At 36.9% G+C, this 23,086-nt stretch overlaps 1 protein-coding gene across 4 annotated transcripts in view; it reads left to right on the top strand.

Annotated features, from left to right (window-relative positions):
* Positions 1-23,086, top strand: part of NETO2 (neuropilin and tolloid like 2) — a 73,274-nt gene that overhangs the window by 21,408 nt on the left and 28,780 nt on the right. For 3 of the 4 annotated variants that reach the window (XM_057712651.1, XM_057712654.1, XM_057712653.1), the window contains 3 exons: positions 289-333; positions 417-544; positions 20,377-20,605. In XM_057712651.1, the coding sequence (XP_057568634.1) occupies positions 289-333; positions 417-544; positions 20,377-20,605 (402 nt within the window). The remainder of the gene's footprint in view (positions 1-288; positions 334-416; positions 545-20,376; positions 20,606-23,086) is intronic. The other variant, XM_057712652.1, reaches the window with a different exon arrangement.

The following is a 23,086-nucleotide window of genomic DNA, read 5'->3' on the forward strand; positions in this document are numbered from 1 at the left end:
CATCGTCAGTGGACTAGCTACTGCAATTGACAGAGTTGTGAGTTTTCAGGTAGCATAATTAAGCTATTCATAATGGGATCAGAAGTATAAACATTATCATTATAAAAATATCAATCCTATAAGTGGGCACCTGAATATGCTCATAAATCAACAGTGGTCTATAGTTTATACCAGTGAAAGCTTTTTCTTGCTTTGTTATTAAATGTAGCATTAGACATAAGACATTAAGCCTTAAGGTAGCTCTAAAATATCTCAATGCCAATGACTTTCTTCTTTTCTCTGTTGCAGATCCAGACTTTACTTACCTAGGAGGTATTTTAAATCCCATCCCAGGTTTAGTATACTACGTCTTTTTCCTCATGGCATCTTTGATCAGTCTTATTTTCCTTTGAACATCATTCATCTGTTCTTTCTAGATTGCCAGTTTGAGCTGTCAGGAGCTGACGGAATAGTGCGTTCTAGTCAGGTAGAACAAGAGGAGAAAACAAAACCCGGCCAAGCAGTTGATTGCATATGGACGATTAAAGCTACTCCAAAAGCTAAGGTAGTATTAAGTATGCAGTCACTTCTGAGAAGAACATAGTAAGATGTGATTTGTATAATGTATTATGTTGGTTCATGCAGATACTTACTGATTATTTAAACTGACCTTATTAAACCAACTTTAAAAAATTTTTATTTCAGTCACATTACTGAACATCTCCTAACATCTCAGCATTGTTGTAATTAAATAAAGTACAATATAAACTTCAGGAATATCACACATACATTAATATTTTAAGAATTTTAAAATTCTTAAAATCTGTGTATTCCTAATTGTAGAGTTCAAGTATTGATCAGTGTGATCATGGATTCATAAAGACCTTTATGAGGAGGTAAAATAGGCCATAAGAGGCTAAAGTGTATTGTCAGAGGTCTTGGAGTTGGTTATAACAGTGTCAGAAACAAATTACAAATATATTATCTTAGTTCTGTGTTCTTACCATGCTGTCTTCTGCTAATCATGTAGAGTTTTTATTGGAAAGTACCACAGGGAAGGATGTTTTTAAATAACTCTGACAGATTGAGACTGGTTGCTAACTGCTTCTGCTTTTTGCTTTTAATTTGTACTTCTAGGAATAGTAACAGTAAAAACTATGTTTATTGTGTATATATGTAAAAGGAGAAAAGAAAGAGTGCGGGTAGGAGAACAAACCTTTAAAGAATTGTGAAAATCAAATTTAAATTTGCTGGTAATATGATCGAATAGATAACCTGAAAACCTGCCTATTATAACACCTAGAAATATTGGATAAAATAGAACAGACATCCTTTTAAAAGCATTGATAAGCTCCTGAAAAGGCGATAATTCTTACGAACTAGAAATGAAAGAACTATAAATCAGAGCAATAAAAACTGAAAACTGAAATTGATGGTACAGATGGCCCTTGCTGATTTTGGTAACCTATGACTACTCAGGGGTAGACAAGCCAGGAGCTTGGTATTACCCACACTGAGACAGCAATAAAAAGCCTAGGATTCACATGGCTTTTGAGAAGTCCCTCACATAGAGCTGGAACCCTCAAAGGGAGATGATTGCTGTGAAATGGTAGATTAGAAAAACTCTTCCACTAGTGCAAATTGGTAACAAGTTTATTTTTCTGGGCTCAGTCTCAGGATGGGGGTGAGGCTGAGGTTTCCCCTGACAGTTCACACTTACAAACTTATCTTTATTAGAGTTTGGGGTGTGAATTTATATTCCATGCTGAGCCTAGGAACCACTTAGCCCCTGAAATGAACAGAATGGTCCTGGCCTTATTAAACCTCTGAGACACCTGGCAAAGATAAATACAAAATAACTGTGGACGCTACAGAATTGCCATAGCTAAAACACTGCTGAAGGTATGCTTACAACCCAAAATTACAACACACACACGGGTGAACGACCAACCATGAGTAAATGAGCAGGCATAACTCAAGAGGTTTCTTAGATCCTCAAGAACTGAAGTGTTTTAAATGTCCTACAAGTAGTAATCCAAAAAATGAGAAAGAAAAGTACCAAGCACACTTTAAAAATAACCAATAGACCTTCCTCAAGTGAAAAGTATAGTATTGAAAGATAGATTTGAGAAAATTACCCAGAAAGTAGCTTGAGAAATGGGGACAGTGGCAATTTAGTAAGAAAATTTCAAGAAATGACAAAAGGCATTGACATGAAGTAACTCCCCAAACAAGAAATAAAAATGTTTTAATCAACACACAGTTACAGTGGGTACCACAGACAACAAGAATATCTTCAAAACAACTAGAGAGAAAAGAGAGCTTGCCTACAAAGAATAACAACAGAATAATCAATACCAAAATAGAAGCCAGAAAACAATAGAATAACGTTTTCAAAGTGCTAAGTAAAAACAAAAACTGACAATCTAAAATCTGAAAATTCCATGTCCAGCTAATCCGTCATTCAAGAATGAGGGCAAAATTAAGGTATTTTGGGGCAAAAATAATAATTGGACCAAGGGCTATGGTTAAAATCCAACTATCTCTTGTTTTAGGTTAACTGCAGGAAATTTTGAAAATAAAAAAACAGGAAAGAAATAGCAGACAAATACCAAAAGAGCTGATATAGCTATTAAAATTGAAATCAAAATGGTCACTGGTTCACAAGGAAGATGTGTGTGTGTGTGTGTGTGTGTGTGTGTGTGTGTGTGTGTATTTTGGGTTTTTTTTTAAGCTTATTTATTTATTGGACTGTGTCAGATCTTAGTTGCAGCATGTGGGATCTTTCGTTGCGGTGAGCAGGATGTTTCGTTGTGGTGTGCGGGCTTCTCTCTAGTTGTGGCACATGGGCTCCCAGAGCGTGCAGGCTCAGTTGTTGCAATGCACAGGCTTAGTTGCCCCACAGCAAATGGGTTCTTAGTTCCCCAAGCAAGCAGGGGTTGAACCCACGTTCCCTGCATTGGAAGGTGGATTCATAACCACTGGACCACCAGGGAAGTCTCAGAAGATATATTTTAAATTTTATGTATTAATATAGCCTCAAAACGTACAAAACGTGAATTTACAGTTGCCAAGGAAAGCTGACGAATCTACAATTATAGTGTGTACTTTTTTCTACCTCTCAGTAATTAATCAAGCATGCAAAAAAAAATGGTCAAGACTTAGAAGTTGTAAACAACACAGTATGCCTAATGGAACGTGGTATCTTGACTCCCAACATCCGGAGAATTTGCATTTTCTACAAGCATGCATGAAACATTTATGGAAACTGATCCATACGCTGGGTGGAAAAAGGAAGTCTGACATACATACCAGTCCTTGGTATCATGCAGAGCCTCCTCTGACAAAAATGCAATTAAATTAGGAACCAGCAACCAAAAGATAACTTAAAACCCATATGGTGCTAGGAAAGTTGGACAGCTGCATGTAAATCAATGAAGTTAGAACACACCCTCACACCATACGTACAAAAAATAAACTCAAAAGGGCTTAAAGACCTAAACATAAGACATGACACCATGAAACTCCTAGAAGAGATCACAGGCAAAATATTCTCTGACATAAATCATACCAGTGTTTTCTTAGGTTAGTCTCCCAAGGCAATAGAAATAAAAACAAAAACAAACAGGACCTAATCAAACTTACAAGCTTTTGCACAACAAAGGAAGCCATAAACAAAATGAAAAGAATTTACAGAATGGGAGAAAATATTTGTAAATGATGCAACCAGCAAGGGCTTAATTTCCAAAGTATACAAATAGCTCATACAACTCAACAAAAAAAAACCCAATCAAAAAATGGACAGAAGACCTAAGTAGACATTTCTCCAGAGAAAAAATGCAGGTGGCCAATAGGCACATGAAAAGATGCTCAACATTGCTAATTACTAGAGAAATGCACGTCAAAACTACAATGAGGTACCACCTCACACTGGTCAGAACGGCCATCAGAAAGTCTACAAGTAAATACTGAAGAGGGTGTGGAGGAAATGAAACCCTCCTACACTGTTGATGGCAATGTAAGTTGGTACAGCCACTATGGGAAACAGTATGGCGGTTCCTCAAAAAACTGAAAATAGAATTACCATATGATCCAGCAGCCCCACTCCTGGGCATATATCTGGGCAAAACTGTAGTGCAGAAAGATGCATGCACTCCTGTGTTCATAGCAGCACTGTTTACAATAGCCAAGACATGGAAACAACCTAAATGGGGTCCATCGACAGATGAATGGATGAAGAAGATGTGGTACATATATACAATGGAATACTACTCAGCCATAAAAAAGAACGAAAGAATGCCATTTGCAGCAACATGAATGGAACTAGAGATTATCATACCAAGTGGAGTAAGTCAGAAAGAGGAAGACAAATATCATATAATATCACTTATGTGGAATCTAAAGTATGGCACAAGTGAACCTATCTACAAAACAGAAACAGACTCACAGACATAGAGAACAGACTTGTGGTTGCCAAGGGGGAGGGAGGGGAGGGGAGGGATGGAGTGGAAGATGGGGGTTAGCAGATGCAAACTATTAAATATAGAATGGGTAAACAACAATGGGTAAAGTCCTACTGTATAGCACAGGGAACTACACTCAGTGTCCTGAGATGAACCACAATGGAAAGTAGGTTTTAAATGTGTGTATATACATGTATAACTGAATCAGTTTGCTGTACAGCAGAAATTAACACATTTTAAATTTAGTGAACTTCAATTTTTTAAAAACCCATATATGTTTAGAAATTTAATAAGATACCACCTCATAATTGATAGGTCACAGAAGAAATCAGGGTGGAAATTTGAACACATTTATTTTAAACTTAGCAATAGTGAAAATACTACATATCAAAACTTGTGAAATACAGCTAAAAGTACTTTAGAGAATTTATGGTCATAAATGCTTCTTTTAGAAGAAAAAGATTTAAACTTAATGAGCTAAAATTCAACTCAAGAAGCTAAAAGAATGACGAAAATATCCAAAGAAAGGGTAATAATAAAAGAGCAGAAATGAAATTAAAAATTTACAAAAAGAGTCAACAAAACCAAAAGCTGGCCTTTTGTTAAAAAAATTTAAACACATACCTCTGGCAAGATTGATCTAGGAAAAGAGATATAAATAATATTAGAAGTGGAAAAGGTCATAAATCAACTACAGCTGAGATTGAAAACCATTTAAGACAAACTATGAAGAAGACCTGCTGAACAAAAGAAAAAACAAACTGAGTATTTCCTCAATGAATAAATTACAAAGGGAAAAAGAAAACCAGCAGGGGAACCTGCAGATTAAAAAGTGTAAGTCAAATGAGTTTGTCTGGATTCAAACAAACTAAAAAAGCAGTCAGGGGAAGAGCATTAAGAGACAACTAGAAGTCTGAACACTGGTATTTGATATTAAGAAAGTATTCATTTGTTTGGTGTGATAGTATGAGGTTATTTTTTAAAGTCATCTTTAACAATACATTTGGAACTATTTACATGTGAAATGTTGTCTCTGGAATTTGTCTCAAAATAATACATGAGAGGCAGAGGTGGGGAGAGGTATAGATAAAGCTAAAGTTGGGGATGGGAAATGGGTTTATGATAGTATTTTGTCTGCTTTTGCATGTTTGGAATTTTCCATAATCAGAGTGCTTTTCCTGAAATATATAATGTATGTGTATATATATACACATTTACATATATATAAAATTTATCAAAATTAAAGAAATAGAAAACCTAAATACAGTCCTACCAAATTGATGAAATTGATTTTGTACTTGAAATTTGTTAACAGAAAAACTGGCCAAATTAGATTTTTACCAAAGACTCAAGGGACATGTTATAAAAACTTTTAGAAAACTGAAGAAAGAACTGTCCACAGCCTGTTTTGTCAAAACTAAATAAATAGCATGGGAGAATTTTTTAAAATATTTATTTATTTATTTATTTATTTATTTATTTATTTATTTATTTATTTATTTGGCTGTGCCAAGTCTTAGTTGTGGCATGCAGGATCTTCATTGTGGCACGCAGGATCTTTTGCTTGTGGCATGCGGACTCAGTTGCGGCATGCATGCGGGATCTAGTTCCCCAGCCACGGATCAAACCCGGGCCCCCACTGGACCACCAGGGAAGTCCTTGAGTGAGAGAATTTTAGAGCATTTCATTTATGAAATGAAATGAAGGAGGGGGCAAAAGACCCAAAAGACTAAGCAGTAACAAACTAAACCTGACAATTTTTTTTTTTAGAAATCATGACCAAAGATGGGCTTATCTTAGAAATTCTTGGACAGTTTAATATGAGAAAATCAAATGATGTAGTTTACCATATTGACACTTCAAACGAGAAAATCCAGATGTAGCAATAGATGCAAAAAATATTCAATAAAATTTAAAACCTATTGATAAACGAAAATCTCTCAGTAATCCCAACATAGGATGTATCTTCAGCACAATGAAGAATATGTATTCAGTGGGCCAAAAAGCACCTTCGGTTTTTTAAGTAAAAATAAAAGACACATTTTTCATTTTCACCAAGAAGTTTACTGAACAACGTATTCACCCTTTTGTTCCATTACCTTCTGCCATTTTTCTGGCAACTTCATAATTCCATCTTCCCAAAACTTTTTATCATTTTGAGCAAAGAACTATACCAGGTGCCTCTCACAGTCTTCCAGGGAATGGAAAGTTTTTCCATTAAGAGAATTTTGTAAAGACCAAAATAAATGGAAATCCAGACATGCAGTGTCTGGTGAATATGGCGGATGAATCAGAACTTCCCAGCCAAGTTGTAACAGTTTTTACCCGGTCATCAAAGAAACATGCGGTCTTGCATTATCCTGATGGAAGATTGTGTTCTGTTGACTAATTCTGGATGCTTTTTGTTGAGTGCCACTTTCAGTTGATCTAATTGGGAGCAGTATTGTTGGAATTAATCATTTGGTTTTTCCAGAAGGAGCTCATCATAGAGGACTCCCTTCCAATCCCACCACATACACAACATCACCTTCTTTGGATGAAGATCAGCCTTTGGTGTAGTTGGTGGTAGTTCATTTCGCTTGCCCCGTGACCGCTTCCGTTCCACACTGTTGTACAGTATCCACTTTTCACTGCCCGTCACAATTTGTTTTAAAAACAGAACGTTCTCATTATGTTTCAGTAGAGAATTGCATGCAGAAACACCATCAAGGTTTTTTTCGTTTAACTTAAGTGGGACCCAAGCATCAAAGCAATTCACACAACCAAGCTGGTGCAGATGATTTTCAGCACTTGATTTGAATATTTTGAGTATGTCGGCTATCTCCCAAGCGGTAAAACAGTGATTCTTCTCAATTAATGTCTCAGTTTGATTGCTGTCGACTTCACTGGTCTACCCAACTGTGGGGCACGGTCCAGCGAGAAATCTCTAGCACGGAACTTCGCAAACCACTTCTGACCCATTTGATCAGTCACAGCACCTTCTCTGTACACTGCACAAATCTTTTTCTGTGTTTCAGTTGATTTTTTACCTTTCTTAAAATAATAAAGCATAATATGCTGATAATGTTTTTTTCTCCCACCTGCAATATTAAAATGGCTACACAAAAAGTCACCAATTTTGATGCCTTTTTTTTTTTGGGGGGGGGGTACACCAAGTTCAATCATCTGTTTTTATACACATATCCCCATATTCCCTCCCTTCCTTGACTCCCCCCCCTCGAGTCCCCCCCACCCTCCCCGCCCCAGTGATGCCTTTTTTTAAATGCATGTTGATATGACAGCTGTCATAATCAATTTGTTAAGTTGTTTTGAATGAAGTTAAAGACAACTAAGTGCTACTAGAGCCATCTTCTGGAAAAAAACAGATGAACCTTTTGGCCAACCCAATACTAAAATCCTAAAGCAAACAACGTAATTAATGGTGAAACCTTAAAATCATTTTCTTTAAACTTATGTTTATTGCCAGTATTTTATTGGTGGTGGTCAGTGCAACAAAATGAGAGAAAGGAAAGTTCATTAATTATAAAAATAAATTGCTTTTCTGTACTATAGCCAAAAGTAGTTTGAAAGTAAAACTTTTGGGACTTCCCTGGTGGCACAGTGGTTAAGAATCCACCTGCCATTGCAGGGAACTTGGGTTCAATCCCTGGTCTGGGAAGATCCCACATGCCGAGGAGCAACTAAGCCTGTGCACCACAACAACTGAGCCTGAGCTCTAGAGCCTGTGAGCCACAACTACTGAAGCTTGTGTGCCTAGAGCCCATGCTTTGCAACAAGAGAAGCCACCATAATGAGAAGGCCGTGCACCGAAGGAGGAGTAGCCCCTGCTCGCCACAACTAGAGAAAAGCCCACACACAGCAACGAAGACCCAATGCAGCCAATAAATAAATAGATTTTTTTTTAAAGTAAAACTTTTTTAAAAAACGCTTTAAAAAGAACAAATCATAAAGTACCAAGAAGTAAAATTTTAAATTACATTGAAATACATAAGGCCTACAGAAATGGGGAAAAAAGACACACACACCATTTTCATGAATGGGAAGATGGAAATGTTTATTGTTCCCTAATTAATCTTATCAATTTAAAATTCAGTCCAAATCCCAGTAGGGCTTTCTGGGGAACTTGGCAAGCTAATTCTAAAATTCACAAAGAAGAGGGAAGGGTCCAGAAGAACCATGATGATTTTGAATAAAAACAAAGTGGGAGTACTTACCCTTCGAGATAAAGTTGTGGTAGTTGGACAGAATGCATTCATCACTGGGTATGCAAACTGGTAAAACTGAGTAAAGTATCTAAAAGTAGGACCACACATATATGGAAGCTTGGTATATAATAAATGTATAGCGTGCCAGATCAAAAGGAGATACTTTATAATTGATGCTACAACATTTGACCATTGATGTGCGATCCCTGTCTTGCACTTGACATAAAATTCATTCTTAAATGTTAAAACTAAAACTTTCAGAAGAAAATATAGGAGTATAGTTCTGTTAGACTGGCCAGAAAAGTTTGTTCAGTTTTTTCCATAAAAATGGCTCTAATAGTGCTTAGTTGTTTTTAACTTCGTTTGAAAAGATTTTGTTAGATTGTATTGTGACAGATGGCATATCAACATGCATTTCTAAACTTATTAAAATTCGTGAATTTATGTGTAGCCATTTTAATATTGAAGATGGAAGAAAAGAAGCAACATTTTCAGCATATTATGCTTTATTATTTCAAGAAAGGTCGCTTTGGGAGGGCTCACGCCAATGAGCGCTTCCTGGAACCCCTGCTGCCAGTGTCCTTGTCCCCGCAGTGAGCCACAGCTGCCCCCCACCTCTGCAGGCAGCCCTCCAACACCAGCAGGAGATGCAATATTAAAAGCTGAATTGAAAAGTTGAAAAGAATTTGTGAGGACTTCCCTGGTAGCATAGTGGTTAAGAAACCCCCTGCCAATGCGTGGGACACGGGTTCGGTCCCTGGTCCAGGAAGATTCCACATGCTGGCTTAGCAACTATGCTTGTGCACCACAGCTGCTGAGCCTGTGCTCTAGAGCCCGTGAGCCACAACTACTGAGCCAGAGTGACACAACTACTGAAGTCTGCGTGCCTAGAGCCTGTACCCTGCAACAAGAGAATCCACCACAGTGAGAAGCCCGCACACTGCAATGAAGAGCAGCCCCCACTCACCGCAACTACAGAAAGCCTGCATGCAGCAATGAAGATGCAATGCAACCAATAAATAAAAATAAATTGATTAATTGAAAAAAAAAGTCAAAAAGCAGCTGAAACACACAAAAAAGAAATATGTGCAATGTATGGAGAAGGTGCTGTGACTGATCGAGTGTGTCAGAAGTGGTTTGCAAAGTTCCATGCTGAAGATTTCTCACTGGATGATGCACCACCGCCTGGTAGACAAGTTGAAGTTGATAGCTTGGTTGTGTGAATTGCTTTGATGTTTGGGTCCCACGTAAGTTAAACGAAAAAAACCTTGATGGTGTTTCTGCATGCAATTCTCTACTGAAACATAATGAGAATGTTCTGTTTTTAAAACAAGTTGTGACGGGCAGTGAAAAGTGGATACTGTACAACAGTGTGGAACGGAAGCGGTCACGGGGCAAGCGAAATGAACTACCACCAACTACACCAAAGGCTGATCTTCATCCAAAGAAGGTGATGTTGTGTATGTGGTGGGATTGGAAGGGAGTCCTCTATGATGAGCTCCTTCTGGAAAAACCAAATGATTAATTCCAACAATACTGCTCCCAATTAGATCAACTGAAAGTGGCACTCAACAAAAAGCATCCAGAATTAGTCAACAGAACACAATCTTCCATCAGGATAATGCAAGACCGCATGTTTCTTTGATGACCGGGTAAAAACTGTTACAACTTGGCTGGGAAGTTCTGATTCATCCGCCATATTCACCAGACACTGCATGTCTGGATTTCCATTTATTTTGGTCTTTACAAAATTCTCTTAATGGAAAAACTTTCCATTCCCTGGAAGACTGTGAGAGGCACCTGGTATAGTTCTTTGCTCAAAATGATAAAAAGTTTTGGGAAGATGGAATTATGAAGTTGCCAGAAAAATGGCAGAAGGTAATGGAACAAAAGGGTGAATAACATTGTTCAGTAAGCTTCTTGGTGAAAGTGAAAAATGTGTCTTTTATTTTTACTTTAAAAACTGAAGGAGCTTTTTGACCAACCCAGTATAGCCTTTGGAGGAAACAGTTTATTGAAAACAAAGAAGACACAAGTACAAACCATAAAGATAAAATTTATCAATTATACTACATTAAAATAAATGACTTCCAGAACCAGCGAAGATAAAGTTAGCCCACTACGGCTTATTACTTTTAATTTATTATAACTGAAAACTCTAGGTAGAATACGAAAAGCAGCTACATAAGGATTCTGAAAAGTAACCATTAGAAGGTGGGTGTGGGAATGAAGTCAAAACTTGAATAATGACCCCAAAAGGGGGTGAGAGTCACAGTTTTTTTCCTTCTCCTTTGTCTTTTGGCCTGCTTTCTGGAGCTGATAGCAGGTGCAGACAGCAGAAAGTACTCTAGGCAGAAGACTGAGAAAGGAGCCCTTATAAACTCAAGGGGACCATCCCTGGTTGGTTTGTTTTTCCCCCTTTCTTAGGTCTGTCCAAGGTCAGCACCAGTCCCAGCAGCTACAGAACCAACTAAAACCCCAAGAGGAATCCTGTCTCCTTAACCAGTGGAACTTGGAAGAGGATATAGTGTTATGTGGAGAGTATGGAGGGAATCCCTTTTTATTTTTTTCTTTGTTCTTAGTCGCTCAGAACTCACAACAGGTTAGGAGACTAAAAACTCTGAGGGAAACTTATCTTTCTGGCCACCAGAGGAACTGGGAAGAGGAAACTGTGTTATCCAGAGAATGAGAAGGAGTTCGTGGAGAACAGGAAGCTAGAGAAAGGAAGGCATGAACTCTGGCTTACTCCTGAGCTGCATATGCATGGAGCAGGCCCACAGAAACTTGGCGAAGGTGGTGGGGACCAAATTACATCACAAACACTGTCCAAGTGCCTGAGTAAGGCATGCGCTGGGCAAGTCTACGTAGTGTAGCAAAGGCCTTGAACACTGAACCAGCACTGGAACCAACACCCACACAATGAGGCAGTATGTGCAATCTGAACCTTACTGGGTAGGTTGCCTGATAAAACAATAGAACTCAACATTTTCCACAGATTTTTAACAGGACCCACAGTCTCAATGTTGGATTCAAAATGTCCAGGATATAATTTTTAAATTACTTACAATATAAAGAACCAGGGAAATGTGATTAGTTATGAAAGGAGAAAACAGATTCCAACCCTAACAGGACTCAGATGGTAGAATTATTGAAGATTTTAAAGCAATAATATAACCATGTTTCATGAGGTAAACACTCCTGAAATGAGTGAAAAGATAGATATTAGCAGAGAAATAGAAGCTATAAGAAAAGAATCAAATGCAAATTTTAGAATGGAAAGAATATATCTTAAATTTTTAAAAAATATTCACTGCATGGGCCACTAGGCGAATGGAAATTGTAGAGGAAAGTCAGTAAACTTGAAGATGACTCAGTAGAAACTACCTAATCTGAAATACTGAGAAAAAAAGATTGAAAAGAAGTATACTAAAGTCTCAGGGACCTGTGCAACAGTTTCAAAAAGCCTAAAATTCATGTCACTAAAGTACCAGAAGGAGAAGAGGAGGAGATTGTTATGGAAAAAATATTTGAAGAAATAATTGCAAAAAAACAGGTGAAAGACATAAATTTACAGATTCAAGAAGCATAACAAACACCGAACAGGATAAAAACAAACAAAAAACGGAGCCTACGCATATCAAATCAATTAACTTGAAACCAAAGATTGAAAACTTTGAGATCTGACTGATAAAGGATGCATCTTGTATAAGGGGACAACAATTTGAATGACTGTGGACTTCTCTTCAGACATCATAAAAGCCAAAGATAGTGCATCAAAACCTTTAAGTGCTGGAAAAAAATAGCTGTGAACTTCAGAATCTTATATCCAGCAAAAATATCCTTTCAGATATGAGGGCAAAGTAAGTGTGTGCCTTAATGAAGACAAAGAACTCATCTCTTGCAGACCTGCTATAGAAGAAATGCTAAAGGAAATTTTTTAGATAAAAGAGAAATGGCACTACAATCTTGGAATTTCATGAATGAAAAGGCACAGAAATGGTAAACATCTGGGTAACTAAACCATTTTACCAACATCAGGAACAGAAGAGAGGACGTTGCTATGGACCCTCCAATAAAACAGTGGACCTTTCTGTGTCCACAAATCAGATGGCTCAAATGAAATGAAGTTCCTTAAAAGCCACACACTGCCCAAACACATGTAAGAAGAAATATGTAACCTGAGTGGCCATATATTTATGAAATAAATTGAATTCCCAGTTTAAAACCTTCTTACAAACAAAGCTCCTAAATGGATACACTGACAAATTATACCAAACATTTAATGAAGAAATAATGCCAATTCTTCACAATCTCTTCCAGGAAGTACAAGAGGAGGAACACTTCTAAACTCATAAGACAAGCATCACCCTGATATCACCAAAGACATTATCAGGAAAGTACTGATCAACGTTCCTCCTGTGATATTTTGCTTTGTAATAAATATATATATATTTGGTCTTCATCCCCATTTCTGGCGCAGAGCTCACAAGACCTTTGGAATTTCCTGAGTGATAAGAACAACAAGAACATGTTTTGTTATAATATTTGGTCTCATGTCCTCAGTTCCTGAAAATGTTTCTGAGTCATAAATTTGAAATGAGTGTCTTGTTATTCATAACAAGCCCCTTTCAACCACAAGTGAGTTTATGTTAATGAGGTGACTTCTGGAAATCCCTTAAAGATGGAGGCTCATTACCAGGGTAATTGGTAATCTAACAAGTAAACTGGCTTTCTGAGTCCTGTGAGCCACTCTAGCAAATTAAAGGAACCCAAGAATGAGATCTTAGGAACCTAGCAAATTAAAGGAACCCAAGAATGAGATCTTAGGAACCTCAGATTCATAGCCAGTCAGTCAGAATCATGTGACAACCTGGATTCGTGTTGGCATCTGAAGTGGAGGCCAGTCCCCTAGGAGTAAGCCCTCAACCTTAAGAATCTGATGCTGTCTCTGGGTAGATGGTGTCATAACTGATTGAGCTGAATTGTAGGACACCCAGCTGATGTTTGAGAATTACTGGTGGTGGGGAGGGAAAAAAACCCCCACATGTTGGAATTGGTATCATAATTGTTACTCCAGAAAATACATGCAGGACTTCCCTGGTGGTCCAGTGGTTAAGATTTAGCTTTCCAGTGCAGGGGTCGCGGGTTCAATCCCTGTGGGGGATCTAAATAAGATCCCACATGCCTCATGGCCAAAAAAACAAAACATAAAGCAGAAGCAAAATTGTAACAAATTCAATTAAAAAATTAAAAATGGCCCACATCAAAAAGAAACTTTTAAAAAATTGATTTAAAAAAAAAGATGAAAAATCCTTAACAAAGTATTAGCCAGTCTAATCCAGCAATGTACAAAAAGTATAATACACTTAAATAATCATAAGCAAGTGTGGTTTATCCCAGGAATGCAAGGCCGGTTCAGCATTTGAAAAATCAGTGTAACTCATTATATAAATTAAGAAGGAAAGCTACATGATTACCTCAATTTGTTAACAAATCAACACACCCATTCATGATAAAAAGAAATATTACAGAAGTAAGAATAGAGTGGAACTTCTGTAACCTGATACTGTGTCTGCCAAAATCTACAACTGACATCATACTTAATGGTGAAAAGCTGAATGCTTTCCCCCTCAAATTCAGTAACAAGGTAACTCCCATTTGACACCATATTGGAAGTTGTAGGCAGTGCAAAATGACATACAGAGTGAAAATTGTTTTTGCAGATGACATGATTATGTAAAAAGTTAACATGAAATATCCCCTCAAAAAACTTCTGGAACAAATAGATTGGCATGTCGCAGGATAAAAGACCAATAGACAAATATCAATTGTATTTCATATATTTATAGTTGATCCTTGTTTGAACTGCATAGATCTGCTAATACGTGGATTTTTTTTTTAAGGGTAAATATCTGCACCATCCATGGTTAAGTCCACAGGTACAGAACCAAGGATATGGTGGGCTGACTATGAAGTTATATGTGGATTTTTGACTGCAAGGAGGGTCAGCACCCCTAACTCCCGTGTTGTTCAAGGGTCAGCTATACTATCTGGTTCAATATTTGAAGAATGAATAATTGGAGTTCAAAATTAAGAAAGCAGCAGTACCATGTAAAGTAGCACTATCCCCTCCGCCAAAACAAACAAACAAAAAAACAGGCACAGCTGTAAACTGAAAACCTGCAGAACCCTGATGAAAAAATTCAAAGAAGACCTAAATAAATGGAGATATATACTGTATATACCTGTCGATGGACTCAGTAGTGTTAATATCATTTATTTTAAAATAGATCTGTATAAATGAACACAGTTGATATTAAAACCCCTGCTATATTTTTGTAAATGTTGACAAACTGTTCCTAGAGTACAATGAAAAGGTAAGGAGTTATAAGAGCCAAAACAATTTTGAAAGAGTACAAAGATGGAAGACTCACGGCCCGATTTCAGGACTTTAAATCTTCAATAATCAAGACAGTGTGGTACTGATAAAAGGACAGACACATAGGTCAGTGGAACAGAATAGAGCCCAGAAAAGAATTCATACAAATACGGTTAATTGATTTTTTTTTTTGCAGAGATGCAAAGTCAGTTTCAATGGAGAAAGAATAGTCTAGTCTTCAACAGATGGTGCTAGAACAATTGCATACCCATATTTCATTTTAAAAAAAAGGAAAAAAAAAGAACTTTGACCTATACCTATATCCTAATATATAAAAAATTAAACTGGATCTAAACACAAGTATAACACTGTAAAACTTTTAGGGAGAAAGCATAGGAGAAATCTCTGACATTGCATTAGGGAAAGTCATAAATTGGACTTCATTAAAATTACAGCTTTTTTTCTGTGAAAGACACTGTTGAGTGAAAAGGCACTAAGAAAATATTTGTAAATCACTTGCAAAAGTCTTCTTTAATCCAGAACTCAAAACTCTACAAGATAAGTACCCAGTTTTAAAATGGGCATAAGATTTGAATAGACACCTCACCAAAAACAATTTAGACATTTCAAAACTGCAAATTAAAACCACAGTGGAATAGCTCTATATCTCTATTAACATAAGTAGTTTTTTTAAACAACAATACCAGGTGCTGGGAACTATGTAGAGCAACTGAGAATTTAATAACACTCCTGGTAGGAATGCAGAATGATAACAGTCATTTTGGAAAACAGCTTGGTGGTTTCCTATAAAGTTACCATGTGATTCAGCAGTCTCCTGGCTGGGTACCCAGGAGAAAGAAAAACATTTACACACAAAGAAACATGAATGTGAGTGTTTATAGTAGCTTTATCCATAATAAAAACTGGAAACAGTTTAAGTGTTCCTCAGTGTTTAATAAACTGTGGTACACACAGTGTTCATAGCAGCACTGTTTACAATAGCCAGGATGTGGAAACAACCTAAATGCGCATCAACAGGTGAATGGATAAAGAAGATGTGGCACATATATACGATGGAATATTACTCAGCCATAAGAAGGAATGAAATTGAGTTATTTGTAGTGAGGTGGATGGACCTAGACAATCTGTCATACAGAGCGAAGTAAGCCAGAAAGAGAAAAACAAATACTGTATGCTAACTCACATATATAGAATCTTAAAAAATGGTACTGATGAATCCAGTGACAGGGCAAGAATAAAGATGCAGATGTAGAGGACGGACTTGAGAAGACACGGGGTGGTGGGGCGGCAAGGGCGAAGGGGAAGCCATGACCAAGTGGGAGAATAACATTGACATATATACACGACCAAATGTAGAATAGATGGCTAGTGGGAAGCTGCTGCATAACACAGGGAGATCAACTTGATAATGGGTGATGATGACTTAGAGGGCTGGGATAAGGAAGGTGGGGAGGAGTCACGGAAGGGAGGGAATATGGAGATACATGTATAAATACAGCTGATTCACTTTGTTGTACAGCAAAAACTGGCACAACAGTGTAAAGCAATTATATTCCAATAAAGATCTTAAAAATAAACTGTGGTACATCTATACAGTGAAATTTATTCAGGAGTAAAAAGAAACAAACTATTGGCGATGCAGTAGAATAGAAGAATCTCAAATGCATTGTGCTAACCAAAGAATCCAGTTTCAGAATACTGTGATTTTATTTATATGGGGAAGGTGGAAGTATAGGACAGAAAAAGATCATTGGTTGCCAGGAATCAAGACTGAAGATGGATTTAGACTGCCAGTGAGCAGCAGGAGAGAATTTGGGGGTGATGGAGCTTCTTGATTGTGATGGCTGTCGCTTGACTGTGCATTTGTCAGAGCATTTTATCATGTGTTACTTGAGACATGACTAAATGTCTTGATGTGACCACCTGTCAGCAAAGATTGAGAAACAGGAATGCTCTTAACTTGCTTTGGAAGGGTAAATTGCTACAACCACTTTGGAAAGTCATTTGGCGTGCTCTGGTAAAGCTGAAAATGGTCATGTCCTACAACACAGCAACCACGCTTCTAGATAAATACCCAGATACTCATCGTATGAGAGCATAACAAGAATACAAGGATGTTTACAGCAGTGTTTAAAGTGGAAGCAAGCTAAATGTCCAAAAAGAAAGTGGATAGTGACATTCCTACAATTGAGTCAATATTTTAAAATACACACAAAAATAAATGAAATGAAATATACAAAAAATACTATATATTTTTATAGATACATAAATTTAAAAATGTACATAAGATGTATTAATATCATACTCAGGATAGGATATGTAGGAAAGATAATGGGAACATAGAAGGTTTTAGCTGTACAGTTGACCCTTGAACAACACAGGGTAGGGCTGCCAACCTGCTTGCAGTTGAAATTCTGAGTGTAACTTTATAGTCAGCCCTCCATATCCAAGGTACTGCATCCTCAGATTCAACCAACTACAGACTGTATTACTGTGTATATACTTACTGAAAAAAAATCCGCACAAGTGGGCCTGCACAATTCAAACCCAATTGTACACAGAATTGAACTGCACAGATCCACTTATATACAAATTTTTTTCAATAAATATTACAGTACTATACAATCTGTGGTTGGTTGGATCTATAGATGCAGAACCACAAATAGAGCAGACTATGGGACTTGAGCATGTACAGATTTTGGTGTCCAGAGCAGGTCCTTTCTAGAACCTATTCCCCATGCGTACTGAAGGATGACTGTTCAGAGGGGGGTCTTTTGACAGTATCTAATAAGTATTTAAATGTTTAAGTGAAATTAATACTTTAGATCTTGCTCTTTTTTGAAATACTTCATGAAGAAATGATTCTATATTCGTAAGTTTTTTAGGAGTGTGATCTAGAATGTTGAATATTGAAGAATGTTACTTTTTATTAATAAAAGTAAATCAATTTTTTAAAGTTAACATAAAAAATACTGTTCACAGTTGACATGGAAAGTGAATCAAATTTTTTAAATTGTGTTAAACTAAAAGAGTAAACAGATGATTTTATTTAAGTATTTTAAAAGAAAAAATGTTAAAGATCACCATAAACCTTGAATACTCAAAATGGGGTAAAGTAGTTCACAGGTGATGTTCAGGAAAAATTCGCTTATATATACAAAAGGAGTCATTGGTGTTCGAGTATGTAAATAGTGTTTTAGTCTATTTTTATCAGTGGCCTTTCCATAAAAATAACAGCTTTCTGAGGATTTCATTGCATTTCTTTTGGGGTCTTTGGGGGCTCTAATAAAAGACATCCTTCTCCCCACTGGAGTTATGAACCAGTTGAGAACATGAGATTCAGAATAGCCCCTTTATTACAGTAAAGGCTAGGGGAAGCAGCTTAGTGAGAGAGTCAAACTAGACTTGCTAATTCCCTACCCATCAGGCACACCTCCTACCTAAGTCTAGACTGGACCATCCCATCCAAGGAAAGTACATCTGCAGAAGAGACCCACGTACCCAGGTCACTGTTTCTCTTACTTACTGGTCCAGGGAAAGAGGGAAGGAAAAAGGGACCAAATTTCCACCCCAACCATGTGACTCTCCACTTCTCTGGGGAGGGTATAGGGGTGAATAAGAGGCCAAGAGTCTTTATGTTTAGTAAAAGATCTCATTTTCTGCAAAATGAGAAATATTAGAAATATTTTCTGAAGATTAGTTGAATTAAACTGTTAACATCAATATTTAACTGTATCCACAATAGAAAAGAATGTCATGCTTGTCATATGACTTACCTTAAATCTTTGACTTTTACGAGTTATGTATTTAAAAAGCATTTACTGTGGCCTTGTACAAGTACCATGTTTCTCAAATAGGTATAGTATTAGTGATACTCACTGCTAGAGAACCATGGGCAGAATGTTTTGGTTATATGAATGATGGAAAAAGTTAAGAAAACAGATGATATATTTTAAACAAACATATTGCTTCTGTGTTAAAATACATTTTTTGGAGGTTTTGTGAAGTTTCGAAATGGAAATCCATTGCCAGTAATTTTCCACCATTCTCATGAAAGTGGCAAATTGGTGGTTTAACTCTGAGCTATATTTTTGAGTTTTTGTTCTTAATTTTATGTCATCAAGGTATTTTAGGGGGAAAAGTATTTTTGTTTTGTGAGGCCCTTTAAATTAAATGATGGGTGTGGCATCATACTGCTGCTTCAGAGACAGCAACCAGGAAGTGAATACCCACTAGATGCCTCCAGAGGCAATCAAAGAAATCTTCATTCTTCATTTGCTAAAATTTAATTTTAATTGTAGAGTCACATATGAGCAACTAGAGCCAAAAAGTGAACTGTGTGTAAAAGAGTGTGTGTGTGTGTGTGTGTGTGTGTGTGTGTGTGTACCCACACATGTAGAAGCATCCCAGGGAATGGGAAGAACATACACTTCAAGAGCCAGACCAACCTAGGTTCAAATCCTCACCCTAAGTAACCTTGGACAAGTTCCTCAATCCCTGTGACCCTTAATTTCCTCCCAGCCCACAGAGAATAATACCTATTTCTTTTGGAGATTATGCTCAAGGTCTTTCTAAGCCTACAGTCTAATGGAACTCTTCAAATAAGAATGGGTCAGGCACATTTTAAGAATAACTTAATGCCAGGTAGCAAGCTGCCTATGAAACTTGAGGAAAGGGCATAAGCAAAATAGAAACTATAATAATGTTTATTTTGAAACTCCAGTTTAAATCTTTCTGACCGAAAATGTAGGAATTGTTAATTTATGGAGTAAAATCTTAAAACCACTTAAATGTGCAGCAGTAGGATAGTGTGTAAATAAATGACAAGACGTCACGGAAATGATCACAGTTATGAAGAGTATAGATAAGTTTTGATGTGTTACAACAAGAGCAAGATGTGTGTATCTTACCATTAAATTTAGGTTTTAAAAATGTGAAGAAAAACTGAATAAAGTTAATCACACTAATTGTTAGAGTAATAGAATTATGTTTCTTTTATTTTCCCAGTTTGTCAGGACCACAAGATTGCTTTTATAACAAGGAAAATATGTAAGATAGTCATGCATTCATGGAGCTAGAAATTTCTTCTCTTTATAGACGGGACACAGACTTTAGGCTCCTTAATGCTTGGTTCCATTATTAAGACAACCAAAGAAACAGACCATTAGTCTTAGTTCTTTTACCTTAGGCATCAGCCTTTTATCTATTGTTTTTCTGTCAGCTGTTATAATTCAGTTCAAAGTTACATATTGATTGGATAATAGAATTACAAAATTAAAATTAATGTATCTTTTTAAAAGCACTGTTTTTCCTTGTTTTAATGTTACAGATTTATTTGAGGTTCCTAGATTATCAAATGGAGCACTCAAATGAATGCAAGAGAAACTTCGTTGCAGTCTACGATGGGAGCAGCTCTATTGAAAATCTGAAGGCCAAGTTTTGCAGCACTGTGGCCAATGATGTAATGCTTAAAACAGGAGTTGGGGTGATACGGATGTGGGCAGATGAAGGTAGTCGGCTTAGCAGGTTCAGAATGCTCTTTACTTCCTTTGTGGAGCGTAAGTAAATAATTCCTATAGCATTGAGATCTTTTACATAATCATTTATTCAGAATACAGTTATTGAGCATCTCCTTTACACAAAGAATGTAGAAGTAACTAGGTCTTAGTATGTATTCTTAAGGAATTGACTATCATGGGTGAAAAAAGACATGGTAATGCATAGATTGCAACACTACCTATTACAAGGATACAAACATATGACAGGGAGTGCAGAAAGTGGAGACTTCTCTCAAGATTTTCAAAATTAAAAATAATTATCAGTAGTATGAATTCAGCTTGGTGAATAATTGTGACTCCACCAAACCATGCTCCCCAAAGATTTAGGTAGACTTTTTTTTAACTTTTAAATCAATATTAACCATATAGAAAGTTGTAGAAATAGTAGAGTTCTGCTATGCCTTTCACTCAGATTCCCCTAATGTTAATATCTTACAGAACTGTAGTAAAACTGAGTATTAACACTGATGCAGTATTATTAACCAGTATATAGACCTTACTCAGAAATCACGAGTTTTCCCATTAATGTCCTTTTCTGATCCAGGATTCCACATTGCATTTAATTGTCATGTCTCCTTTGGTCTCCTCCATTTGTGACACTTCCTCAGTCTTTAATGATCTTGCATTTGAAGTGCACTGGCCAGCTAGTTAGTAGAATGGCCATCGATTTAGGTCTGTCCAATGTTCTCTCTTGCATTCAACTGAGCTTATGCATTTCTGTCAAGAATACCATAGAAAGCCCGTTCCACTTTTCTCAGTACATCATACCAGTGAGGTAGGGTACATAATGTGGGTTTGCCTTACCCTAACTTGGATCACTTCCTTAAGATACTGTCTGCCACAGTTTTCCACTATAAACTTAATAATTTTTCCTTTCTAACTAACAAGTCTCTTTGGGAGTATGCAAATACCCTTTTGCTCACTAATTTTAACCCCCATTAATGATCTCCCTGTGTTATGCAGCAGCCTCCCACTAGCTATTTTACAGTTGGTAGTGTATATAAGTCAATGTTACTTTCTCACTACGTCCCAGCCTCGCCTTCCCTCACTCCGTCCTCAAGTGTAGTCTCTACTTCTGCGTCTTTATTCTTGCCTTGCCACTGGATTTATCAGTACCATTTTTCTAATTTCTATATATATGCATTACCGTATGGTATTTGTTTTTCTCTCTCTGACTTACTTCACTCTGTATAACAGACTCTAGGTCCATCCACCTCACTCAAATAACTCAATTTCATTCCTTTTTATGGCTGAGTAGTATTCCATTGTATATATGTGCCACATCTTCTTTATCCGTTCATCTGTCAATGGATATTTAGGTTGCTTCCATGTCCTGGCTATTGTAAATAGTGATGCAGTGAACATTGTGGTACATGTATCTTTTTGAATTATAGTTTTCTGAGGGTATATGCCCAGTAGTGGGATTGCTGGGTCATGTGGTAGTTCTATTTTTAGTTTCCTAAGGAACCTCCATACTGTTTTCCATAGTGGCTGTATCAGTTTACATTACATTACATTACATTACATTCCCACCAACAGTGCAGGAAGGTTCCCTTTTCTCCACATCCTCTCCAGCATTTATCGTTTCTAGGTTCTTTGATAATGGCCATTCTGACCAGTGTGAGATGATAACCTAATTGTGGTTTTGATTTGCCTTTCTCTAATGATTAGTGATGTTGAGCATCTTTTCATGTGCTTCTTGGCCATCTGTATGTCTTCTTTGGAGAAATGTCTGTTTAGGTCTTCTGCCCATTTTTGGATTGAGTTCTTTGGTTTTTTTTTTTTTTGATATTGAGCTGCATGAGCTGCTTGTATATTTTGGAGATTCATCCTTTCTCAGTTGCTTCGTTTGCAAATATTTTCTCCCATTCTGAGAGTTGTCTTTTTGTCTTGTTTATGGTTTCCTTTGCACAGCAAAGTTTCATTAGGTCCCATTTGTTTATTTTGTTTTTATTTCCATTATTCTAGGAGGTGGGTCAAAAAGGATCTTGCTGTGATTTATGTCATAGAGTGTTCTTCCTATGCTTTCCTCTAAGAGTTTTATAGTGTCTGGCCTTACATGTAGGTCTTTAATCCATTTTGAGTTTTTTTTGTGTATGGTGTTAGGGAGTGTTCTAATTTCATTCTTTTACATGTAGGTGTCCAGTGTTCCCAGCACCACTTATTGAAGAGGCTGTCTTTTCTCCATTGTATATTCTTGCCTCCCTTGTCAAAGATAAGGTGCCCATATGTGTGTGGGTTTATCTCTGGGCTTTCTGTCCTGTTCCATTGGTTTATATTTCTGTTTCTGTGCCAGTACTATACTGTCTTGAACACTGTAGTTTTGTATTATAGTCTGAAGTCAGGGAGCCTGGTTCCTCCAGCTCCATTTTTCTTTCTCAAGATTGCTTTGGTGCTTTGGGGTCTTTTGTGTTTCCATACAAATTGTAAAATTTTTGTTCTAGTTCTGTGAAAAATGCCATTGATAATTTGATAGGGATT

The sequence above is a fragment of the Hippopotamus amphibius genome, chromosome 16 (genome assembly GCF_030028045.1).
Source record: "Hippopotamus amphibius kiboko isolate mHipAmp2 chromosome 16, mHipAmp2.hap2, whole genome shotgun sequence".
NCBI classification, from domain to species: domain Eukaryota; kingdom Metazoa; phylum Chordata; class Mammalia; order Artiodactyla; family Hippopotamidae; genus Hippopotamus; species Hippopotamus amphibius.